Here is a 22,353-nt window from a genome sequence, read left to right as displayed (position 1 = left end):
GCCAATCCAAATTTTCCCTCCTTCGAGGCCCTACTCAGACTTCCTCTCCTCATGGCACTTCAGTCCACGCCCATTTCTCTCTTCTCCCAGTGCCCACTGTCTGGATTAAAAAGTAATCCGGACTGAAATGACAAATTTCAGTCATTGTACAATTAGTCATGTAATGAAGAGGTTCTCAGTTGTGGCTGCATATCAGAATCACCCATGGGACTTTAACAAAAATATAGATCCCAGGCACAGCCCTAGAGAGATTGTGATTCAGTTGGTCTGTCATGGGTTCTGGATTTTGTAGTTTTCACAAGTCTTTCTATTGCTTGACCAGGTCCAAGATCCCCAGTCCAGGGGTGTATTGAGTTATTGCCTTACTATTTAACTTTTTGTAGTCGTATGAAAGTTTACAATCCAAAAAGATTATAAATTGGTTGCAGGCAGACACCATACGTTATATGTCAGTATGGCCAAGTGGACAGAGAACTCTGGGATGAGGGTCTGAGGAGCCAAGTACTAGTGTCAGCTTTGCCAAACCCTGGGTGTGCAGCTTTCTGAAAACCACTCAGCTTCTCTGAGTCTTGGTGGCTCATCAATACAAGGTGGGTCACAAGAGCCTCCCTCCTGCCTCACACTGCTTCTGTGAGAACTAAATGAAACAATGGTGGGGAAGGTGCTTTGACACACTAAAGTGTTTCAGCAGTGTGTTTTAGTTCATTGTTCTGTTCCCTAGAGCTGCATACAGAAATGCACAACAGGGGCTGGTACAGTCAGGAGTGGCCTTGAGTTGTAACATGAGTGTGTGTGCATATTATTCTCATAGATACAGATAAGAAGGAGGGAGAGCACACTGGATAGAGGAATAGCATCTGTAAAGGCTTGGAGTTGGGACTCAGGGAGGCATTGTTAAAAGTTCACAAGTGCTTCTCATGAAAGAAAAGTAGGCAAGAGCTGTATGTGTCAGGGGGGTGGAGGTGAGAGGCATTGGATGTCATGCTGAGAAGTTTGCATGCTGTCTTGGAGGCTGCAGTGGCAAGTCTGTTTCTGCCCAGATATTTATCGTTCCCAGCATTTTCATTCCTCTCTGAAAATACAGTTTCCCTCTGGTATCATTTCTCTTCATCCTGAAAAACTTCCTTTAGCATTTCTTGAAATGGAGATCTTCTGGCAACAAATTCTGTTTTCTTTCATGTGAAAAATGTCTTTATGAAAGAATATTTTTGCCAGATATGGAATTCTGGTTGACATTTTTTTCTATCAACATTTTAAAGATGTTCCACTGTGTCTGTCCTCCATAGTTTCTGATGAGAAGTCTGTAGTTATTCAAATCATTGTTCATTTTCTCTAGTTGCTTTCAAGATTTTCTCTTTCAGTTTTCTAAGTTTGACTATGATGTGTCTGCATGTGGTTGTCTTCATATAAATTCTGTTTGGGGTTTACTGAGCTACTTTAATCTGTAAATTCACATCTTTCACCAAATTTGGGGAGTCTTCTGCTGTTATTTTAGGGAAAAAATGCACTCCAGTCTCTTTCCTTTTCTTCTGAGACTCCAATTACATGTATTTTAGACCTTTTATGTTGTCCCAAAGGTCCCTGAGTCTCTGTTCTTTTTGTTGTTGTTCAATATTTTTCTGTTTACTTTTCAGATTGGATAATTTACATGGATCTATCTCCAAATTCACTGACTTTATTCTGTCATTTCCATTCTGCTGTTATGCTAATCCTGTGACGTTTAAAAATTCCAGATATTTATTTTCAACTCTATGATTTCTGTTTAGTTGTTTTTTATATTTTCTGTTTCTCTGCTGAGATTTCCTAATTTTTTTTCATTACAAATATATTTTCCTTTGCCTTATTGAGTATAGTTAAGTTAGCTGCTATAAAGCCTTGTCTGGTAATTTCAACATCCGGGACATATCAGGCAGGATTGGTTATTTGTTGCTTTGAGAACAGCTCACACTTCACTGGCTCTTCACATGTTGAGTCATTTTGGATTGCTGACATTGTGGATATTACGTTTTAGAGTCTCTGAGTTCTGATGTATTTCTCTGAAGAGTGTTGATTTTTTTGTTTTAACAGGCAATGGGCTTGTTTAGACTCATAATGCAAACTTTGTCTCACCCGCAGTGGGCAGCAGCTCAAATCTCAGTTCAGTCTTCTGTTTCCCTGGAAGTAAACTGCCTTGAGTTTGCACTGCTCACACATGGTTCGGGGATCAGCCAAAGCTGTGGACTGTTTAATCATAGCATTTGGGACTCTATTTCTCTGTCCCTTCTGTAATTCTCTCCTTACTTTTCTGTGACTGTAGTTGACCCCACGTTTTGTCCTTTGGTTCTTTGGGCCAGAAAGAACTCATCCCATGTTGATCCTTTTAAGTTTTGACTCTTTGAAATCTGCCTGCTTTTGCTTACTCTTCTGAGCCTTTGGGTAGTTGTTTTTTGTATTTTTTCCAAGTTCTGTGGGAGGATCAGCCTGTTAGGAGCTGACTCAGCTATGCTGGGAGTATAACCAGCTGGTTAGTTTTTAAGCTGAGGGCTGGTATGCTCCATCCAGCATTTATGTGGAAGGTTGACGGGAGAGGGAAAGATCAGCAGATGGGGATAGTAGAAAGACTAGTTAAGGAGTTACTAGCCAGACTTGACATGATGAAGGGTATTAGTAATATTTTTTAAAGGGACCATTTCAGTAAAATAAATCAGTGGCATTCAGAAATGGGCTGTAGGGGATAAATGAGAGGAAGAGGGAATTATAGATGACTCCACATGGAGTGTGTGTGTCTGGGTGGAAACAAAGCAGTTTCTGAGAGGCTCAGAGGCCCATATGGTTTTTGATGTGCTGATTGGGCTCAGTGGACATCTCTCTCTGGACAGGGATCCTCACCTAGACTGAGAGATTGGGGATGATATACACGTGATATACATGTGGCTTACGAACTCCCAGGAAGATGAGCAGTGGCTGAGTTCATAGAGCACCATCATTGGGACATTGGGAAGAGGAAGAGAAACCACCCAGGGGCCAAGATAATTAAAAACAGCTCTACCAAGCTAAGCCCTTTGCTTATTTTATCTGTGAAATCTGCTTAGTGCCCCAGAGAAAGATTGTGTTATTGTCCCCAGGCTCAGAGAAGCAAAGCAACCTGCCTAAAGTTTCCAACCACAGTGCTTAAGCTCCCAGCCACAGCTCACAGCTCTGTTCTACACTCTCTAGAAGGAGAACAGGAGCAGGTAGTGTCTCTCTTAAGTGAGGGTGATCTACAGGTTTGAAGATGTCACACACTTGGCAGGAAGATGGTCATGGATCAGATGTTTTCAGGGTGTGGAAGGGGACTAGCACCCAGGCTGCAGAGAATGAGGAAGGGGCTGGGTGGTGAGGAAACTGAGTGTGGACCTTTGGACCAGCAAGTGGAATCCTAGAAGGAAATGGAAGGAGTGAAGATGGAGAGCACCTTCTTAGTTCCGAGGAGTTCTGGGGCACGTGTAGGTCAGGGGCTGTAGAGTTACAGATGCCCAGGCCCCGGTGGGGCCACTGTGCATAAATAACTCTCTGCACACCTGAACCATCCAGGGCCTTACGTGCGCGTTGCTCTGCCACATCCTGACAATATCTGCTCGTGTTTGGTGTGGGCCTTTGTGGTTTAGAAAGCCACTTCCATAATCTTTATCTTATTTGAACCTAACACGAGCATTTTGACTCTGATACTGAAGATTGGGAGCTTCAGAGAGGCCCAGTGGCTTGCTAACCAGAGGCAGAACTGGGACTCACTCCAGACCACAGAGTTCTTAGTAAGGAGTCAGTTGCTATAAGGGCAGCTCACCCTCCCTGTGTTCTTCTCTGGGACTGCTACCTAGGAAATCCCACCCTTTCGGAAGTGATGAAAAAGGGTGGCTCCTCCTCAGGGGAGGAGTGGTGACACATTTGGTGACTGCAGGAGAGGGGAATGAGCATGTGTGGCATGGCCCTGGCTGGGTTCCCTTTTGCCATCTGCCCACCCACCTGCAGAGGGGTGAGTTCTGGTCCCCCTGCCAAGGTAGCTCTGCGTGCTTTCCTAGTCAGACCTGGTGCCTGGGTGGATACAGTGTCAGATTCAGGGACAGTGTTGGCTTCTGACTCCTATCCAACTCTACCAGAACCAAAGCTGACTCGCCTGTTGGATCCCTGTGTCTCCTTCACAGTTGGTTACAGGTTTGGGTTGGAAAGGGGAAGGGCAGGGGTAAGGAACCATCATTACTTTTTCTGCTAATCCCTCAAAGAAAAATTGGAATTCTTGTGTGTTCTCCCTGAAAACAGGATTCTAGCATAATAACCAGAAAGATCTTACAGCTCTCTTAGCCCCAGGCCAAGAGGGGTTTTGTGTTTTGTGGTTTTCTGTTGTCCCACCTACTCGGTCAGGATCGGGTAGGTGGGACAACAGAAGCAGGGATCCACTGAGTCCTGGTTTCTTCATCCACAGGTGAATGAGCAAATGAAGCTGACGGTGCTAGGGCAGGATTCTATCATGGTCACCTTTACCTCCCTGAATGAGACAGTAACACTCCCCGTATCGGCCAACAACTGTCCCCACGGGACATCACACGATAAACGGGTAAGGCACGCAGACCAGTCACCCAGGCCTGACCCCAGAGCATTTCCACATGGATTGTCACTTCGGAATGCCTTTGTTCTTCCTGCCTCCCCTACCCATACAAGGCCCCACCTCTTTCCCTGCCTAATGGACTTCTACTCATCATTCACTGTCTGACTTTAGTACCACCTTCTCTGTGAAACTTCTATCAAGAGTCTTTCAGGTGTGACAGGATCCATTGCAGACTAGCTTAAGCATGGAAAGAAACTGTATTGGCTCAGTAAACTGAAAAGTCAGTCTGTAGATAGGCAGCATCAGGCATGGCTGGATCCAGGCCCTCAAAGGATTCCATCAGATCTTCCCATCTCTTGGCTCTGCCTTCCTCTTTGTTGGCTTTATTCTCAAGGAGTTTCTCTTATTATGGTGACAAGATGGTCATGAGCCTCTCCGGGCTTATTGTTCTACCAGCTTTGGTCTCCCCAGGAAAAAGAGGGCTTCTCTTTGCTAAGCACTTCAGTAGAGGTGCCAACACCAACATCATTGGCTCCATCTACTGCCTGCACCTGAAATGTTCTCTGTGGTGAGGTATGTGTGTTGCTCTTACTAGCCAGGCTCGAGTGGTCATGTCCATCCCAGGAGCCGAGGGGTGTGATCAGCCCCAGGTATACCACTCGGGCAAACGATTAGGCAGGAGTGTGTTCCTAAAGGAAAATCATGGTGCTGTTACCAGAAAAGGGAGATATGATGCCGGATAGAGTAACTGCCCATGTGTTGATGACCCTCTCCACCACCCCCTTTCCCATCCCAGGTAGAATCTGCCTGTCCCCTTGCTCAGCCCTCCCAGCCGTGACTCACCTCCGTTCCAACACTGCTTTATTTACAAGCCAGCCTTCTCTACCAAACTGGGAATTCCCTGTGATTCCTACAGGTACTGTTGCCCTGAAGCACAGGGACTGCTTCAAATGAAGCACTTGCTAAGGGGGTAGGTGAGCCAATGTTGGAGTCTGGAAACCCAGTTCTTCATTCACTGGGTCTTTGTGGATCCTACTGTGTGCCTGGTCCAGAGTCAACATTGTGGAAAGAGATGGAGAGGATGAGGGGACAAAGTCCCTGATCCCCGAGGAGTTTATAGTCTGGAAGAGAATAGTTGACATTCACCATGAGACTGGGCTGGCCACAGGCTGCTTGGTGGCACTGGCCGCTGGCATTACACACAGGGGATTGGCTCACTCAAGAAGCCTCCTTGGAGTGGGAGCGAGGGGACCACACCTCCCAGTCTTCCCGGGGCCAGTCCCAGTTTACGCCTATCAGCCCAGGAGTTATTAGTAGCATCCCTTTCACTCTCAGAAGTGTCCCAGTTTGGCTGATAAATTATAGTCACTTTGAAGGAGGCGTTTGCACTGTGAGGGCATTTGCCACCACATGCCAAAGGCTCATAGGCTCGCAGGGCTGACAGAGCCCATAGGAGCAGCCAGTCCCATGTCTCCCCTTCACGTGGGGACACGCGAGGCTGGCATTTGTTGGAGACCCATGTATCTAAACAAGACACAGAGAACACCTGTGTTTTTCCTGGAGGGAAGCGTTGCACCTGTTTTTTTCACTGCTCTTACATTTCAGCAGCATTTCAACTTCATTAGTTGATTAGCTAATTCAATAAACATGAATTAGCACCTGCCGTGTGCCGGATTGGCTGCTGGGGATGTCGAAGTGAAAGAAGCCTCACTCCCTCTTGTCTCTGAAATACTTTCAGTCTAATGGAAGGGGCAAAAGCATCAACACAGGTTTGTGATCCAGCTTGACTGGTGTGGTGCGCGGGAGAGAGGGGCGCTGAGGGAGCTGGTGGGTTTGTTAAAGGGATCTCATTGAGCACCCAGGAAACTCAGACGCCAATGCCTTCAGCCTACACTCCTCATGCCAAAGAGCAAAACAACGCCAGGATTTTGAGTCCATCAGGGCTGAGATGACTGCTGATTGATAAGTCCATTCTATCAATTTGGTTCCATGCGCTTACTCTAAACTTCATTGTTGGCTGACTAAGTACACAGGATGTATGAGGTCACATGTCTACATTTCTTGAAAACCTTTTTATACTGTATTTTAAAAAATGTGAAAAAAAATGTGCATTTACTTATCAAAGGCAATAGATAATAGAAGAGTTTTTGTTCACATGAAATTGCAGTAATGCTTTGTTTTTCTGGCAACCTCTTGTCTGGTAATCTCTGAAATTTGGAACATGGCTAAGAACCAGGACGTAAGCAGTTGAAGGCCCCCATGAACAGCTGAGAGAAATCACTCTAAGTTCCATGTACCGAACATGTCCTCTTGGCCTAGGAAAGCCCCTCAGTCATTCACATCTTATGTTTTCTTAGCTAAATGCAGCCTTAGAGAGCTAGAATCAGAGGTCCAGAGCTGTGCTGTCCAATATGGTAGCCATGAGTCACAAATGGCTATTGAGCACTTGAAATGTGACAATTCCAGGCTGAGATGGGCTGGAAGTGAAAGCACACGCTGCATTTCAAAGACTTAGTATGAAAAGAGAATGTAGCATTTCTTATTGATCATTTATTTTGATTACATGTTGCAGTAATCATATTTTTGATGTATTGGGTTAGATAAATATGTTATTAGAATTAATTTCACCTTCTGAGAATGTTTTTATTTATTTATTTATTTTTGGCTGCGTTGGGTCTTTGTTGCTGTGCGTGGGCTTTCTCTAGTTGCGGCGAGCGGGGACTACACTTTGTGGCAGTGCGTGGACTTCTCATTGCGGTGGCTTCTCTTGCTGTGAAGCACTGGCTCTAGGCGCGTGGGCTTCCGTAGTTGTGGCTCACGGGCTCTAGAGTGCAGGCTCAGTAGTTGTGGTGCGTGGGCTTAGTTGCTCCACGACATGTGGGATCTTCCCGGACCAGGGCTCAAACCCGTGTCCCCTACATTGGCAGGCGGATTCTTAACCACTGCGCCACCAGGGAAGTCCCCTGAGAATGTTTTTAATGTGGCTTCAGGAATGTTTAAAGCCACACGTGCAGTTCGCATTATATTTTTACTGAACAGTGGGGATCTAAAGGTGGAGTACTCATTAAGGGAAGCTCGCAGAGGCTGACATTGCAGAAGGAGGCTGGAAGTTATCTATTAAAAAGAACATTGTAACTCAAAAAGCATAACCATCTTGGAGACATCTAGCGTAGGGATAAACAGACAAATACATTAAAACAGCTTCTGAAAACCACCGCATTCTAGAGGATAGTCGTTGATGTTGACCAAGGAGACTGATTTGCCCCAGAACATCCTCGTCTTAACCTCTTCTGTTTGAGAGAGCAGGGTGGTGTACTGTATATTACAACTTTCTGACTAGATAAACAACAACAAATGAAGACTTATTGTGGGTAACAGGATTTCCAAATGTTGACCCTAGCTTCCAGATTAAGCATCTTGGAATACTTTTATGTGAAATCTCGAGGCTGGCAGAGAGCCTCAGCTAGGAGGTGGCCTCAGGCCTTCCCTTTCCTTGCTGGGCCTCGGTTTCCCCATTTGTATAGTGATGTGTAAAGGCCCACCCAGCTATCCCACACTTCTCTCCTGGGACTTTAAAAATCCATTCAACTGCAGTCGTGTGTGTGTATGTGTGTGTGTGTGTGTGTGTGTGTGTGTGTGTGTATGTTTGGAGCTGGTTGTCACCCACTCATCAGCAAACCTGTGGCCATCTAGGAAAGCTGAGGGGTGGGAGTAGGGTGGCCTCTTCCCTCACACTCCCTGTCAGTGGAAAACTTGTTAAATGGTTTCCCCAGACACCCATCACCCTGGAAGGAACCACCCATCAGAGCGACAGGCAGAATGGCAGTCCCAGCTTTTATAGCCCTGCGGCCAGGCTCCTCACTAAATTTTCTATCAAGGCAGCACTTTGGAAGCGAGGAAATGCCTCAATTTAAATGCTTTATTAGCCCAGTGCTGCCTCAGATCCTTTTGGGAAGCAAGACTGCGTATAAATTATAAATAAATAAATAAAATTAGCCCAGAGGCAGAGGTTGGCGCCAACAAACAAAAGGATCGTTGAGGCTTTGCTATTAATTGGGGCATCCTTTACAGAAGCTCTGCCTGCAGGACAAAGAGGGACACGTGGCTGACTTTATCGCTCTTCAGAAAGTCTGTCCACCACTCACCCCGCTCTCTCCACCTGAGGCTTCAATTCTGCAGACGAAAAATTATTTCACACCTCCTCTGTGTGAAGTGGGAGATATAGACCGCATGGACCCTGCCTTCAGGGGCTGACGAAGTTTAGGGATAAAGAAAGTAAAAAGTGACCAGCACCCAGGGCAAGAAGGACAGGAACGAGCAGATGTGCAAGCTCAACGTGGGGAGTGATTGCTGGTAGCTTAGCAAGTCTGTGACGCCTTCCTGAAGAAAAAGTCAGACCCTGATTGCCATTAACTCCAGAATCTGAACCTAGTTCCGCCCCGGCAGAGGCAGAGGTTGAACTGCAGGGCGACCTCAGCTGTCCCATAGTAGCTCCGGAGCCAGTGTGGCCCTTCGGAGTAATCCTGAATTGAGGCCGGAGGCCTGGGCCTTGGTGCCCATGGGGACCAGTCAGTCTGTGTAACCCTGGCCTAGGGCAGTCTCTCAGCAGAGAGCGGCCAGCAGGGTGAAGAGGGTTCTGTGGGTTGTGCAATAGAGGGAGATAGGCAGCAAACGTCCAGAGAGGCGTTTGTCCACCCAGTTATTCATAGCGCAACAGGCATTAATTGAGTGCCTTCTGTGCGATGGGCACTTGGACACAAAGGAGACCAAAACCCGATCCTTGTCCTCTAGGAGCTTAGAGTCTGGCTGGGGAGACAGGCTCCCACGCAACTGATCACTTCACAAAGGGCTAACCTCTGTCTTCAGGCTGCATAGAGAAAGTGGTGAGGGTCCAAGGCAAGGAACAGTTCTGCCCAGTGCAACCAACCTCCCTGGGGGGGATGTTTGAGGTGGGTTGGGTCAGTGTGCAGGGATTCACTGGGCTGAGGGGAGAGAGGTGGGTCCCAGGCAGGAGCGGCACATCCTCTAAGCCAGGGCTAAGCATTGTGGTCACTGGGCTGGGCAGACGGCTCCTGGCGGGGCAGGTGACAATGCCCTTCCCCTTGGCCTTTCCCCAGATGACCCGCAGAATCAGCAGCATGGATGAAAAGGTGTCTAAGATGAGTCGGGCCCTGGCAGAGATCAAGAGGCGGTTTCAGAAGACAGTGTCCCAGTTCATGAACTCCGTCCTGCTGGCGGCAGGTAAGGAGACTATATAGTAAGATTATAAATCTTACTACCTAGCGTTATAAATATTTACTTGTTTTCCCATCCCCACCCCCCATTCCTGCTTGGAGTGCCAGAGGCAGGAAACCCTGTATGGGGTCATCATTATGCCCAGTGCCCAGCATTTAGTAAATGTTTGGTAAGTGAATGAAGAAATGAGAGGCCCTTGGCCAGTCTAGCAGAGAAAGCAAAAGAAAAATACAACAAAGAACATAGATGGAAATGACTTAAGTCTGGAGGCACAGGGAACAACATGGATGCATAGTGTACCCAGCCTCTACATTGAGTGCTATAAAGGACACAAAGCTGAATGAAACACAGGCCCATGGGGGAAGAGGGATCAAAGCTGGGTCTTGACAGATGGCCAGAACTGAGACTGATTTGTTCTTCCATTCAGCCAGCACTTACTGATCCACTAGCCGCACTAGGGTGGGAGCACTGGGCCAGACAACGGGAGGCAGCAGACTCTGCGAGAGTAATGGCCTGGAGAGGGAGCTGTGCAGTCTCACAGCAGGGCACGGCGGCCAGGCCACGAGGGGGAGTGACACCAGTGTCTTCTGTTCACAGGCCTGTTCACCATAGAATATCCGGTAAAGGAAGAGGCAGAAATCACTCGGACCAGATTAAGGTCCGGGCCCTATCCCGAGCACTCCACCAAGCTGAGTTTATACACAGGAGAAATCCTTTTATTACGGTCTCAGTCAGCCCGACCCGAATCCTCAACTGGAGAGTCTTCAAAGGAGGAGCCTGTGTTGGCTCCTGTGAACCCCACTCGGAAGAAGCCCATCAAGGTCCAGGCCAAGGCCACGGTCACACCCAGGTGGGCTTGGGCCTTCATTTCTTCCAGCTTCTGTGTGTCAGATGCTGAGATGGGTAGTAAACACGCTATGGTGAATAAACACGCTATGGTGAACAAAACAGATGAGGCCCCTCCCTCTTGGAGTTGAAATTTTAGGGGTGGGGAAAGATAGAAGATACACATGTGAACAGCTGAACTATTTTAGTTAGGGATAAGGCTGGGATGAAAGTAGACCGGGGAAATGGGTTAGCGCCGAGGCTGGCAAACTACGGTCAGGGGCCAAATCTGGCCCCACTGCCTGCCTTTTTTATGGGTGAGCTAAAAGTCGTTTTTACCTTTTTATTTTTATTTTTTAAAATAAATTTATTTATTTATTTTTGGCTGCATTGGGTCTTCATTGCTGTGCGCGGGCTTTCTCTGGTTGCTGCGAGCGGGGGCTGCTCTTCATTGCGGTGAGTGGGCTTCTCATTGTGGTGGCTTCTCTTGTTGTGGAGCACGGGCTCTAGGCGCACAGGCTTCATTAGTTGTAGCACGCGGGCTCAGTAGTTGTGGCTCACGGGCTTTAGCGCGCAGGCTCAGTAGTTGTGGCTCACGGGCTTTAGAGCGCAGGCTCAGTAGTTGTGGCTCACGGGCTTTAGAGCGCAGGCTCAGTAGTTGTGGCTCGCGGGCTTTAGAGCGCAGGCTCAGTAGTTGTGGCTTGCGGGCTCTAGAGCGCAGGCTCAGTAGTTGTGCCACATGGGCTTAGTTGCTCCGTGGCATGCGGGATCTTCCCGGACCAGGGCTCGAACCCGTGTCCACTGCATTGGCAGGCGGATTCTTAACCACTGCACCACCAGGGAAGCCCATTTTTATGTTTTTAAATGCTTGGGAGGAAGAAAATCAAAAGACGAGTTTTTCGTGACATGTGAAATGATATGAAATTCAAATTCAGGATCCATAAGTAATGTTTTAATGGGGCACAACCATGCCCACTCATTTACATGTTGTCTGTAGCTGCTTTCCTGCTAAGGTGGAAATTTTGAGTCATTGTGACCAAGACCACCTGGCCTGCAAAGACTAGAGTTTTTACTGTCTGGCCCTTTGTAGAAAATGCTGACTGACCCCAGGCACGGAGAGTGACTGGAAAGTAGGGTGGGATGTGGTACACTAGGTAGACAGTCGGGGAAGCAGTTCTGAAGAGATATTTTAATGGAGGGCTGAAGGATTAGAAATAGGCACAAAGAAGGATCAGGAAGGAACATCAGGCAGAGGACAGAACAAGTACAAATACCTTGAGATAAGAACAAGTTTGGTATGTGTGAGGGAAAGTGAGAAGACCAGTATGGAGCACTGTGAGGAAGGGGGAAGAGGGATGCAAATTGAGGACAGAAAGGTAGGCAGGAGCTGGATCAAGTAGCCTTGTGAGTGTTATAGAGGAAGCCGTTCTGTACCTGCAAGGCAGGAAGTGACATCATCTGATTCATGAGGTTTTTAGAAAACTGAAAAAAATGATAAGATATATATCTCTTGTGTTTTAACTTAAAAAATTTTATAAAATATAGAAAAATGAACAAATCCTAAGTGTATATAGCTCAACGTGTATCACAAAGTGAACATACCCTATAGGCCCCAAGAAACAGAACATTATCAGCTCCTTAGAAGTTCTCTTTTGTCCCCTCCCTATCAATAATCCCACCGTCCTCCCCAACAGGATGATTTCTCACATCATAGATTTATATATTTTTAAACTATTTAAATAGAACTATTCAGTATGTATTCTTTGATGTCTGGCCTCTTTTGCTCAATGTTACAATGTGAGATTTATCCATGTTGCTGCGTGTGGCAGAACCACTGCTCATTTTCATTGCTATGTAATGAACTATTGTAAGACTACACTAAAAATTTTATGCATTCTAATGTTGGTGGATATTTGGGTTGGTTACAATTTTGGTAATGACAGACTGTGCTGGTTTTTGTATATGTCCTTATTTCTGGTTGGGATATGCCTGGATGTGAAATTGCTGTCATAGAGTATGTGTATGTTATGCTAGATCCTGTAGTTCTGGTGAGACTCCGTTTTCCAAATGGTGGTTTCAAGTTCCACTCCCACCAGCAGTGTATGAGCATTCCAGTTGCTCCAAATCCTCACAGTGCTTGATATTGTCCATCGTTTTAATTACAGCCATTCTATAATGATGAAATATTTTTTAATTTGCATTGCCCTGGTGACTACAGAGGTTGAGCATCTTTTCAATTGTTCATTGACCTTTTTGGATATTCTCTTTTGCAAAGTGCCTGTTGAGTCCTCTCATCCATTTTTCTGCTGGTTGTTTGTCTTTTCTTGATTTATATTTTGGAGTTCTTTATTGTGGATACAAGACTTTTGTCAGTTATACATGTTGCAAATGATTCTCCCACTCCTACTCTGGCAGTGGTATCTATTGATGCACAGAAGTTGCTAAGTTTAATGTCCAGTTTTCAGTCTTTTTGTTTGTAATTAGTTATTTGTAACCTATTTAAGAACCTTCTCTACTCAGACAACATGATGGTATTCTCCAAAGTTGCCTTCTGTTAGTTTTTTCTTTTAACTTTTGCATTTATATCCATCCTCCACCTGCAGATGATTTCTGTGTATGACATGAAGTAGGGGCCAAGTTTTATTTTCCCCCACATATATACTGAACTGATCCAGCATCACCTATTGAGACGATTGTAATTTTCCCTCAGCTCTTTGGTGCAAACTCTGTCATAAATCAAGGGGCTCTACACGCTTAAATCAAGGGTCGTTTTTCTGGAGTCCCTATTTTGTTCCCTATTTGGTAAAACTTTTACCAACACCTAACAGTCTTAGTTATTATAGCTTTTTTAAAAAAAAACTTTTAAAAATATTTATTTATTTATTTTGGCTGCACAAGGTCTTGGTTGCAGCATGCGGGATCTTTAATTGTGGCATGCAGACTTTCTTAGTTGCAGCATGTGGACTCTTAGTTGTGGCATGTGGACTGTTAGTTGCGGCATGCATGCGAGATCTAGTTCCCCGGGCCCCCTGCATTGGCAATGTGGAGTCTTACCACTGGACCACCAGGAAAGACCCAGTTATTATAGCTTTATAATGAGTATTGATATACAGCAGAGTAAGTACTCAGTCTTTGTGTGATAAGCTGTTTTGCTATTCTTGGCCCTTTACATTTCCATATAATTTTAGAATCATCCTGTAGATTTAAAACATTGTCCTGGGATTTCAATTTGATTCTTAATGTCTTTGTAATATTGGGGTATTTCAATCCATGAATATGGTATATCTGTTTATTTGTTTATGTCTTCTCTAATCTCTCTGTAATATTTTGTGATTTTCAGCATAGAGGTCTTGTATGTCTTTCATTAGATTTATTCTATGATATTTTATAGTTTTGGTGCTCTTATAAATTATGTTTTAATTTAATTTTTCTATTTGTTGCTGGTTATAGAAAGGCAATTGATTTTGTTTTAGTTGAATTTATTTTTAAATTAATTACAGTAAACATTACTCTTTTTTGTGTAAAAGTCTATGAGTTTTGACAAACACATAGAGTGGTGTAACCTCCACTGTAGCCAAGATACAGAACAGTTTCCCCACCAACCGAAAAAAAGAAAGAAAGAAAGAAAGAAATTCCTTCATGCTACCCCTTTGTAGTCTAACTCTTCCCTCACCTGTAATTCCTAACAACCACTGATCTGTTCTCTGTAGCTATGGTTTTGCATTTTGCAGAATGTCATATAAATGAGATTATATTGTATATAGCCTTTTGAGTCTAGCTTCTTTCACATGGCATAAGACATGTGAGATTCATCCATGTTGTTGCATGTATCAATAGTTTCTTTTTTTTTTAGTTAATTAATTAATTTATTTATTTTTGGCTGCGTTGGGTCTTTGTTGCCGCATGCGGGCTTTCCCTAGTTGTGGTGAGCGAGGGCTACTCTTCATTGCAGTGCGAGGGCTTCTCATTGTGGTGGCTTCTCTTGTTGCGGAGCACGGGCTCTAGGTACACGGACTTCAGTAGCTGTGGCACGTGGGCTAAGTAGTTGTGGCTCGCGGGCTCTTGAGCGCAGGCTCAGTAGTTGTGCCACATGGGCTTAGCTGCTCCACGGCATGTGAGATCTTCCCGGACCAGGGCTTGAACCCATGTCCCCTGCACTGGCAGGTGGATTCTCAACCACTGCACCACCAGGGAAGCCCCTCAATAGTTTCTTTTTATTGCTGAATAGTATTCTGTTTCAGGGAGCCCCAACACCACCCCCACATTTAGAGATCTATTGATACTAGTACACATGGGATTCAGCATATAGTTGTCTCATGGATAAGGTTTATTACAGTGAAAGGATACATGATAGGATGAGCAAGGGTAAAAGACACAGGTAGAATCTGGATAAATCCATATACAGACTTCGCCATGCGCTCTCCCTCCTGTAACGGGACACACCAAGCGTGCTTCCTTCTCTAGCAGTGAAAAATTGCAGTAACATGTGCGATGTTTCTGCCCAGGGGTGCCCATTAGCAACTCGGAGCCCAAGGTTTTTACTGGGTAGTAGTCATGTAGATACTCTCTGCCTAACAAATATCAAAGTTGCAGACTGCCAGAAGGAAAGCACGTGTTCAGCATAAATCACATTATTTATATAAACAGTGTAGGCATAGTGTAGGAAATGGTTCAAGTGCCAAGTTCCCAGACACCAGCCAGGGGCCAACCTTGTAGGCAGGTCCTTCTAAAGACAGCAGCTTCAGGCCTCCTATGTTAACTCTCTTCTGTATATATTATGTGACATAGGTGGGCAAAAATTTATTTATCCATTTACCCATTGAAAGACATTTAAATTGTCTTCAGTTTTTAGTGATTATTAATAAAACTGCTATAAATACTCAAGAACAGGTTTTTATGTGAGCACAGGTTTTCATTTCACTTAGGTAAATTCTTCAGAGTTGGATTGCTCGGTTGTATGTAAATGGTGTGCTTAACTTCATTAAGAAACTTCCAAACTGTCTTCCCAAGTGGCTGTACCGTTATACATTCCCATCAGTAATGTGTGAGGGTTCCAGTTGCTCCAAATATTTGTCAGTACTTGATATTGTCAGCTTTTTTCCCCTTAAATTTTAGCCATTCTAATATATGTGTAGTAATATTTCAATATCATTTTAATTTGCATTTGTCTAATTACTAATTATGTTGAACATCTTTTCATGGGCTTATTTACCATTCATATATTTTCTTTGGTGAAGTATCTGTTCAAATCTTTTCATATTTTTAAATTGGGTTATTTGTATTCTTATTGTTGAGTTTTGAGAGTTCCTTGCTCTGGATATAAGTACTTTATCAGAAATGGGACTTTGAAATATTTTTTCCCAGTCTGTGGCTTCATTTTTCATTCTCTTAGTAGTGTTTTTGTGGAGCAAAGTTTATTTTGGTGCTGTCCAGTTTATCATTTTTTTTTCTTTTCTGTATTGTGCTTTTGGTGTCATGTCTAAAAACCTTTGCCTAACCCAGTGGTTCTCAACAGAGATGATTTTGACCCCCAAGGGACATTTGAAAATGTTTGGAGACATTTTTAACTGTTATGACTGGGGAGGGGATGCTACTGCTATCTAGTGGGTAGAGGTCAGAGATGCTGCTAAACATCCTGCAATGAACAAAATGATCCCCCCCAGCACACACACACACAAGAAAGAATTATATGATCCAAAATGTCAGTAGTACCAGTTGAGAAACTCTGGCCAAACCCAATGTCACAGAAGTTTTCTTCTAAAAGTTTTATATTTTTATGTTTCACATTTATGTCTCGGATCCATTCTGAGTTAACTTTTGTATAAGGTACAAAGTATGGGTTGAAGTTTATTTATTTATTTATTTTGCATATGTATATCCAATTGTTCCAGCAGCATTTGGGGAAAAGATATCCTTTTCTCTATTAAGTTGCCTTTGCACCTTTATAAAAAGTCAATTGCCCATATTTGTGTAGGTCTCTTTCTGGACTCCCTATTTTGTTAATATGGTGAATTACATTGATTTCAAATGTTGAACCAGCCTTGCATTCCTGGAATGAACTCCACTTGGTCATATGTATTATTCCTTTTCTCTGTTGCTAGATTCAGTTTACTAATATTTTGTTGAGATTTTTACATCCTTAGTCATGAGGGTTATTGGTCTATAGTGTTTTTTCTTGCAATGTTCTTGTCTGGTTTATTAGTGTAATGTTGGCCTTAAAAGTTTCTTGGGAAGTAGTCCCTCCTCTTCTACTTTGTTTTGAATTGGTATTATTTTTTTCCTTAAATGTTTAGTAAAATTCACCAGTGAAATGGTCTTGCCTGGAGTTTCCTTTGGTGGAAAGCTTTTTAAAATCAAATTTAATTACTTTAATAAATACAGGACTGTTCAGGTCATCTCTTTTTCTTGAGTGAATTTTGATAGTTTGTGTTTTTAAAGGAATTGACCTATTTCATCTAAGTTATTGAATTTATGTGCACAGAATTGTCTATAGTATTCCCTTATCATCTTTTAAATGTCTGTAGGGTCTTTTTTTTTTTTAAACTTACCATCTTCACTATATTTAAGTGTACAGTTCAGTGGCATTAAGTACATTCACATTGTGCAACCATCACCACCATCCACCTCCAAAACGTTTTCCTTTTTTTTTTTTCACACACACACACTGTATTTTATTTGTACAAGAGATAAATAAACTGATACCAAGCATTGTAAATGGATGACCACAACAAAAGCAACAATGATTGCAATTACCAAACACGAAACACACTCATACTATGTCATAATATTGACATTCAGTCCAGTAATCCTCCACTGTAACAGCCTCTTTACTTTGCAGTGAAAATTGATTTGTATATTTTTTGCCTCTGAATCCTTGTGGGATTTTTTTTTTATTCAAACAGAAAGTCACAAAAATTATAATCATCCTCATCAGTTCACTCAGTCCCATGTGATTAATTTTTTTTTATCTTGATCTTTTGTTAGCACTTTTATGAATTCATCAGTTTTCCATTAGAGTTCTGAAAATGCTTATTCATTCAGTTCAGCAGTATAGTCAGTTACCAGAAACCTGTACTTGTCAGAGTCTTTTCCATGAATTCCTTGAAGGTGAAACCCTTTTATAGGAACATTTTTGTGAAAGCATCAGAGTACACCCAGAACTGTCTGTAAGTGACAAAAGACTTAAAAATGACCATGGTTAAAGATTTGATGAAAGTTCATAATAATGCAATTGATAAGGAAATTTAGTTATTTCTGAGATGTACATTTTAAAGTAATAACTAGGATTATGACTTATAACATTATACCAGAACATATAAGATTTTTAGAAATTTCATGTAATGTCTGAAACATTTATATTAACATATTTCCATACAAATAACCCAAAGAAAGTTTAGTATTAGTTGTTTTTTTGTTTGTTTGTTTATACTGCACTTTCTTATTAGTCATCAATTTTATACACATCAGTGTATACATGTCAATCCCAATTGCCCAATTCAGCACACCACCATCCCCACCCCACCACGGTTTTCCGCCCTTGGTGTCCATACGTTTGTTCTCTACATCTGTGTCTGAACTTCTGCCCTGCAAACCGGCTCATCTGTACCATTTTTCTAGGTTCCACATACATGCGTTAATATACGATATTTGTTTTTCTCTTTCTGACTTACTTCACTCTGTATGACAGTCTCTAGATCCATCCACGTCTCAACGAATGACTCAATTTCGTTCCTTTTTATGGCTGAGTAATATTCCATTGTATATATGTACCACAACTTCTTTATCCATTCGTCTGTCGATGGGCATTTAGGTTGCTTCCATGACCTGGCTATTGTAAATAGTGCTGCAATGAACATTGGGGTGCATGTGTCTTTTTGAATTATGGTTTTCTCTGGGTATATGCCCAGTAGTGGGATTGCTGGATCATATGGTAATTCTATTTTTAGTTTTTTAAGGAACCTCCATATTGTTCTCCATAGTGGCTGTATCAATTTACATTCCCACCAACAGTGCAAGAGGGTTCCCTTTTCTCCACACCCTCTCCAGCATTTGTTGTTTGTAGATTTTCTGATGATGCCCATTCTGACTGGTGTGAGGTGATACCTCATTGTAGTTTTGACTTGCATTTCTCTAATAATTAGTGATGTTGAGCAGCTTTTCATGTGCTTCTTGGCCATCTGTATGTCTTCTTTGGAGAAATGTCTATTTAGGTCTTCTGCCCATTTTTGGATTGGGTTGTTTATTTCTTTAATATTGAGTTGCATTAGCTGTTTATATATTTTGGAGATTAATCCTTTGTCCATTGATTCATTTGCAAATATTTTCTCCCATTCTGAGGGTTGTCTTTTCGTCTTGTTTATGGTTTCCTTTGCTGTGCAAAAGCTTTTAAGTTTCATTAGGTCCCATTTGTTTATTTTTGTTTTTATTTCCATTACTCTAGGAGGTGGATCAAAAAAGATCTTGCTGTGATTTATGTCAAAGAGTGTTCTTCCTATGTTTTCCTCTAAGAGTTTTATAGTGTCCGGTCTTACATTTAGGTCTCGAATCCATTTTGAGTTTATTTTTGTGTATGGTGTTAGGGAGTGTTCTAATTTCATTCTTTTACATGTAGCTGTCCAGTTTTCCCAGCACCACTTATTGAAGAGACTGTCTTTTCTCCATTGTATATCTTTGCCTCCTTTGTCATAGATTAGTTGACCATATGTGCGTGGGTTTATCTCTGGGCTTTCTATCTTGTTCCATTGATCTGTGTTTCTGTTTTTGTGCCAGTACCATATTGTCTTGATTACTGTAGCTTTGTAGTATAGTCTGAAGTCAGGGAGTCTGATTCCTCCAGCTCCGTTTTTTCCCTCAAGACTGCTTTGGCTATTCGAGGTCTTTTGTGTCTCCATACAAATTTTAAGATGATTTGTTCTAATTCCATAAAAAATGCCATTGGTAATTTGATAGGGATTGCATTGAATCTGTAGATTGCTTATAGTCATTTTAGTAGTAGTTAGGAGTAGTCTCAGGGCCCTATTTAGGGACACTGTCAGTGCCTGAGTTGGGAGTAGTGTCAGGGCCTTAGTTAGGATCTGTGTCAGTCCCTGAGTTAGGAGTAGTGTCAGGGCCTTAGGGACAGTGTCAGGGCCTGAGTTAAGAGTAATGTCAAGGCCTTAGTTAGGGAGAATGTCAGTGCCTGAGTTAGGTGTAGTGTTGGAGTAGTTTAGTAGGTAGGAGTAGTTTAATAGATAGTTAGGAGTAGTTTAGTAGGTAGTATAGTCATTTTCACAATATTGATTCTTCCAATCCAAGAACATGGTATATCTCTCCATCTGTTGGTATCATCTTTAATTTCTTTCATCAGTGTCTTATAGTTTTCTGCATACAGGTCTTTTGTCTCCCTAGGTAGGTTTATTCCTAGGTATTTTATTCTTTTTGTTGCAATGGTGAATGGGAGTGTTTCCATAATTTCTCTTTCAGATTTTTCATCATTAGTGTATAGGAATGCAAGAGATTTCTGTGCATTAATTTTGTATCCTGCAACTTTACCAAATTCATTGATTAGCTCTAGCAGTTTTCTGGTGACATTTTTAGGATTCTCTATGTATAGTATCATGTCATCTGCAAACAGTGACAGTTTTACTTCTTCTTTTCCAATTTGTATTCCTTTTATTTCTTTTTCTTCTCTGATTACCGTGGCTAGGACTTCCAAAACTATGTCTCACCACTATAATAGTGGTGAGAGTGGACATCCTTGTCTCGTTCCTGATCTTAGAGGAAATGCTTTCAGTTTTTCACCATTGAGAATGATGTTTGCTGTGGGTTTGTCGTATATGGCCTTTATTATGTTGAGGTAGGTTCCCTCTATGCCCACTTTCTGGAGAGTTTTTATCATAAATGGGTGTTGAATTTTGTCAAAAGCTTTTTCTGCAGCTATTGAGATGATCATATGGTTTTTATTCTTCAATTTGTTAATATGGTGTCTCACATTGAATGATTTGCATATATTGAAGAATCCTTGCATCCCTGGGATAAATCCCACTTGATCATGGTGTATGATCCTTTTAATGTGTTGTTGGATTCTGTGTGCTAGTATTTTGTTGAGGATTTTTGCATCTATATTCATGAGTGATATTGGTCTGTAATTTTCTTTTTTTGTAGTATCTTTGTCTAGTTTTGGTATCAGGGTGATGGTGGCCTCATAGAATGAGTTTGGGAGTGTTCCTTCCTCTGCAATTTTTTGGAAGAGTTTGAGAAGGATGGGTGTTAGCTCTTCTCTAAATGCTTGATAGAATTCACCTGTGAAGCCATCTGGTCCTGGGCTTTTGTTTGTTGGAAGATTGTTAATCACAGTTTCAATTTCATTACTTGTGATTGGTCTGTTCATATTTTCTATTTCTTCCTGGTTCAGTCTTGGAAGGCCCATTTCTTCCAGGTTTTCCATTTTATTGGCATAGAGTTGCTTGTAGTAGTCTCTTAGGATGCTTTGTATTTCTGCAGTGTCTGTTGTAACTTCTCCTTTTTCATTTCTAATTTTATTGATTTGAGTCCTCTCCCTCTTTTTCTTGATGAGTCTGGCTAATGGCTTATCAATTTTGTTTATCTTCTCAAAGAACCAGCTTTTAGTTTTATTGATCTTTGCTATTGTTTTCTTTGTTTCTATTTCATTTATTTCTGCTCTGATCTTTATGATTTCTTTCCTTCTGCTAACTTTGGGTTTTGTTTGTTCTTCTTTCTCTAATTTCTTTAGGTGTAAGGTTAGATTGTTTACTTGAGACTTTTCTTGTTTCTTGAGGTAGGCTTGTATAGCTATAAACCTCCCTCTTAGAACTGCTTTTGCTGCATCCCATAGGTTTTGGATCGTCGTGTGTTCATTGTCATTTGTCTCTAGGTATTTTTTGATTTCCTCTTTGATTTCTTCAGTGATCTCTTGGTTATTTAGTAACGTATTGTTTAGCCTCCATGTGTTTGTGTTTTTTACGTTTTTTTCCCTGTAATTCATTTCTAATCTCATAGCGTTGTGGTCAGAAAAGATGCTTGATATGATTTCAATTTTCTTAAATTTCCTGAGGCTTGATTTGTGACCCAAGATGTGATCTATCCTGGAGAATGTTCCATGCGCACTTGAGAGGAAAGTGTAATCTGCTGTTTTTGGATGGAATGTCCTATAAATATCAATTAAATCTATCTGGTCTATTGTGTCATTTAAAGCTTGTGTTTCCTTATTAATTTTCTGTTTGGATGATCTGTCCATTGGTGTAAGTGAGGTGTTAAAGTCCCCCACTATTATTGTGTTACTGTCGATTTCCTCTTTTATAGCTGTTAGCAGTTGCCTTATGTATTGAGGTGCTCCTATGTTGGGTGCATATATATTTATCATTGTTATATCTTCTTCTTGGATTGATCCCTTGATCATTATGTAGTGTCCTTCCTTGTCTCTTGTAACATTCTTTATTTTAAAGTCTATTTTATCTGATATGAGTATAGCTACTCCAGCTTTCTTTTGATTTCCATTTGCATGGAATATCTTTTTCCACCCCCTCACTTTCGGTCTGTATGTGTCCCTAGGTCTGAAGTGGGTCTCTTGTAGACAGCATATATATGGGTCTTGTTTTTGTATCCATTTAGCAAGCCTGTGTCTTTTGGTTGGAGCATTTAATCCATTCATGTTTAAGGTAATTATCGATATGTATGTTCCTGTGACCATTTTCTTAATTGTTTTGGGTTTGTTTTTGTAGGTCCTTTTCTTC

The 22,353-nt window shown here is 42.2% G+C and overlaps 1 protein-coding gene across 1 annotated transcript in view; it reads left to right on the top strand.

Moving 5' to 3' along the window:
• Positions 1 to 22,353, top strand: part of C7H3orf20 (chromosome 7 C3orf20 homolog) — a 77,821-nt gene that overhangs the window by 25,932 nt on the left and 29,536 nt on the right. Inside the window, exons 8-10 of the mRNA XM_061195606.1 lie at positions 4,439 to 4,570; positions 9,679 to 9,802; positions 10,394 to 10,646. Coding sequence (XP_061051589.1) covers positions 4,439 to 4,570; positions 9,679 to 9,802; positions 10,394 to 10,646 — 509 coding nt within the window. The remainder of the gene's footprint in view (positions 1 to 4,438; positions 4,571 to 9,678; positions 9,803 to 10,393; positions 10,647 to 22,353) is intronic.

Source organism: Eubalaena glacialis, chromosome 7, assembly GCF_028564815.1.
Source record: "Eubalaena glacialis isolate mEubGla1 chromosome 7, mEubGla1.1.hap2.+ XY, whole genome shotgun sequence".
Taxonomy (NCBI): Eukaryota; Metazoa; Chordata; class Mammalia; order Artiodactyla; family Balaenidae; genus Eubalaena; species Eubalaena glacialis.
Note: the sequence above shows the minus strand (reverse complement) of the source record. Positions and strands in the feature narration are given on the sequence as shown.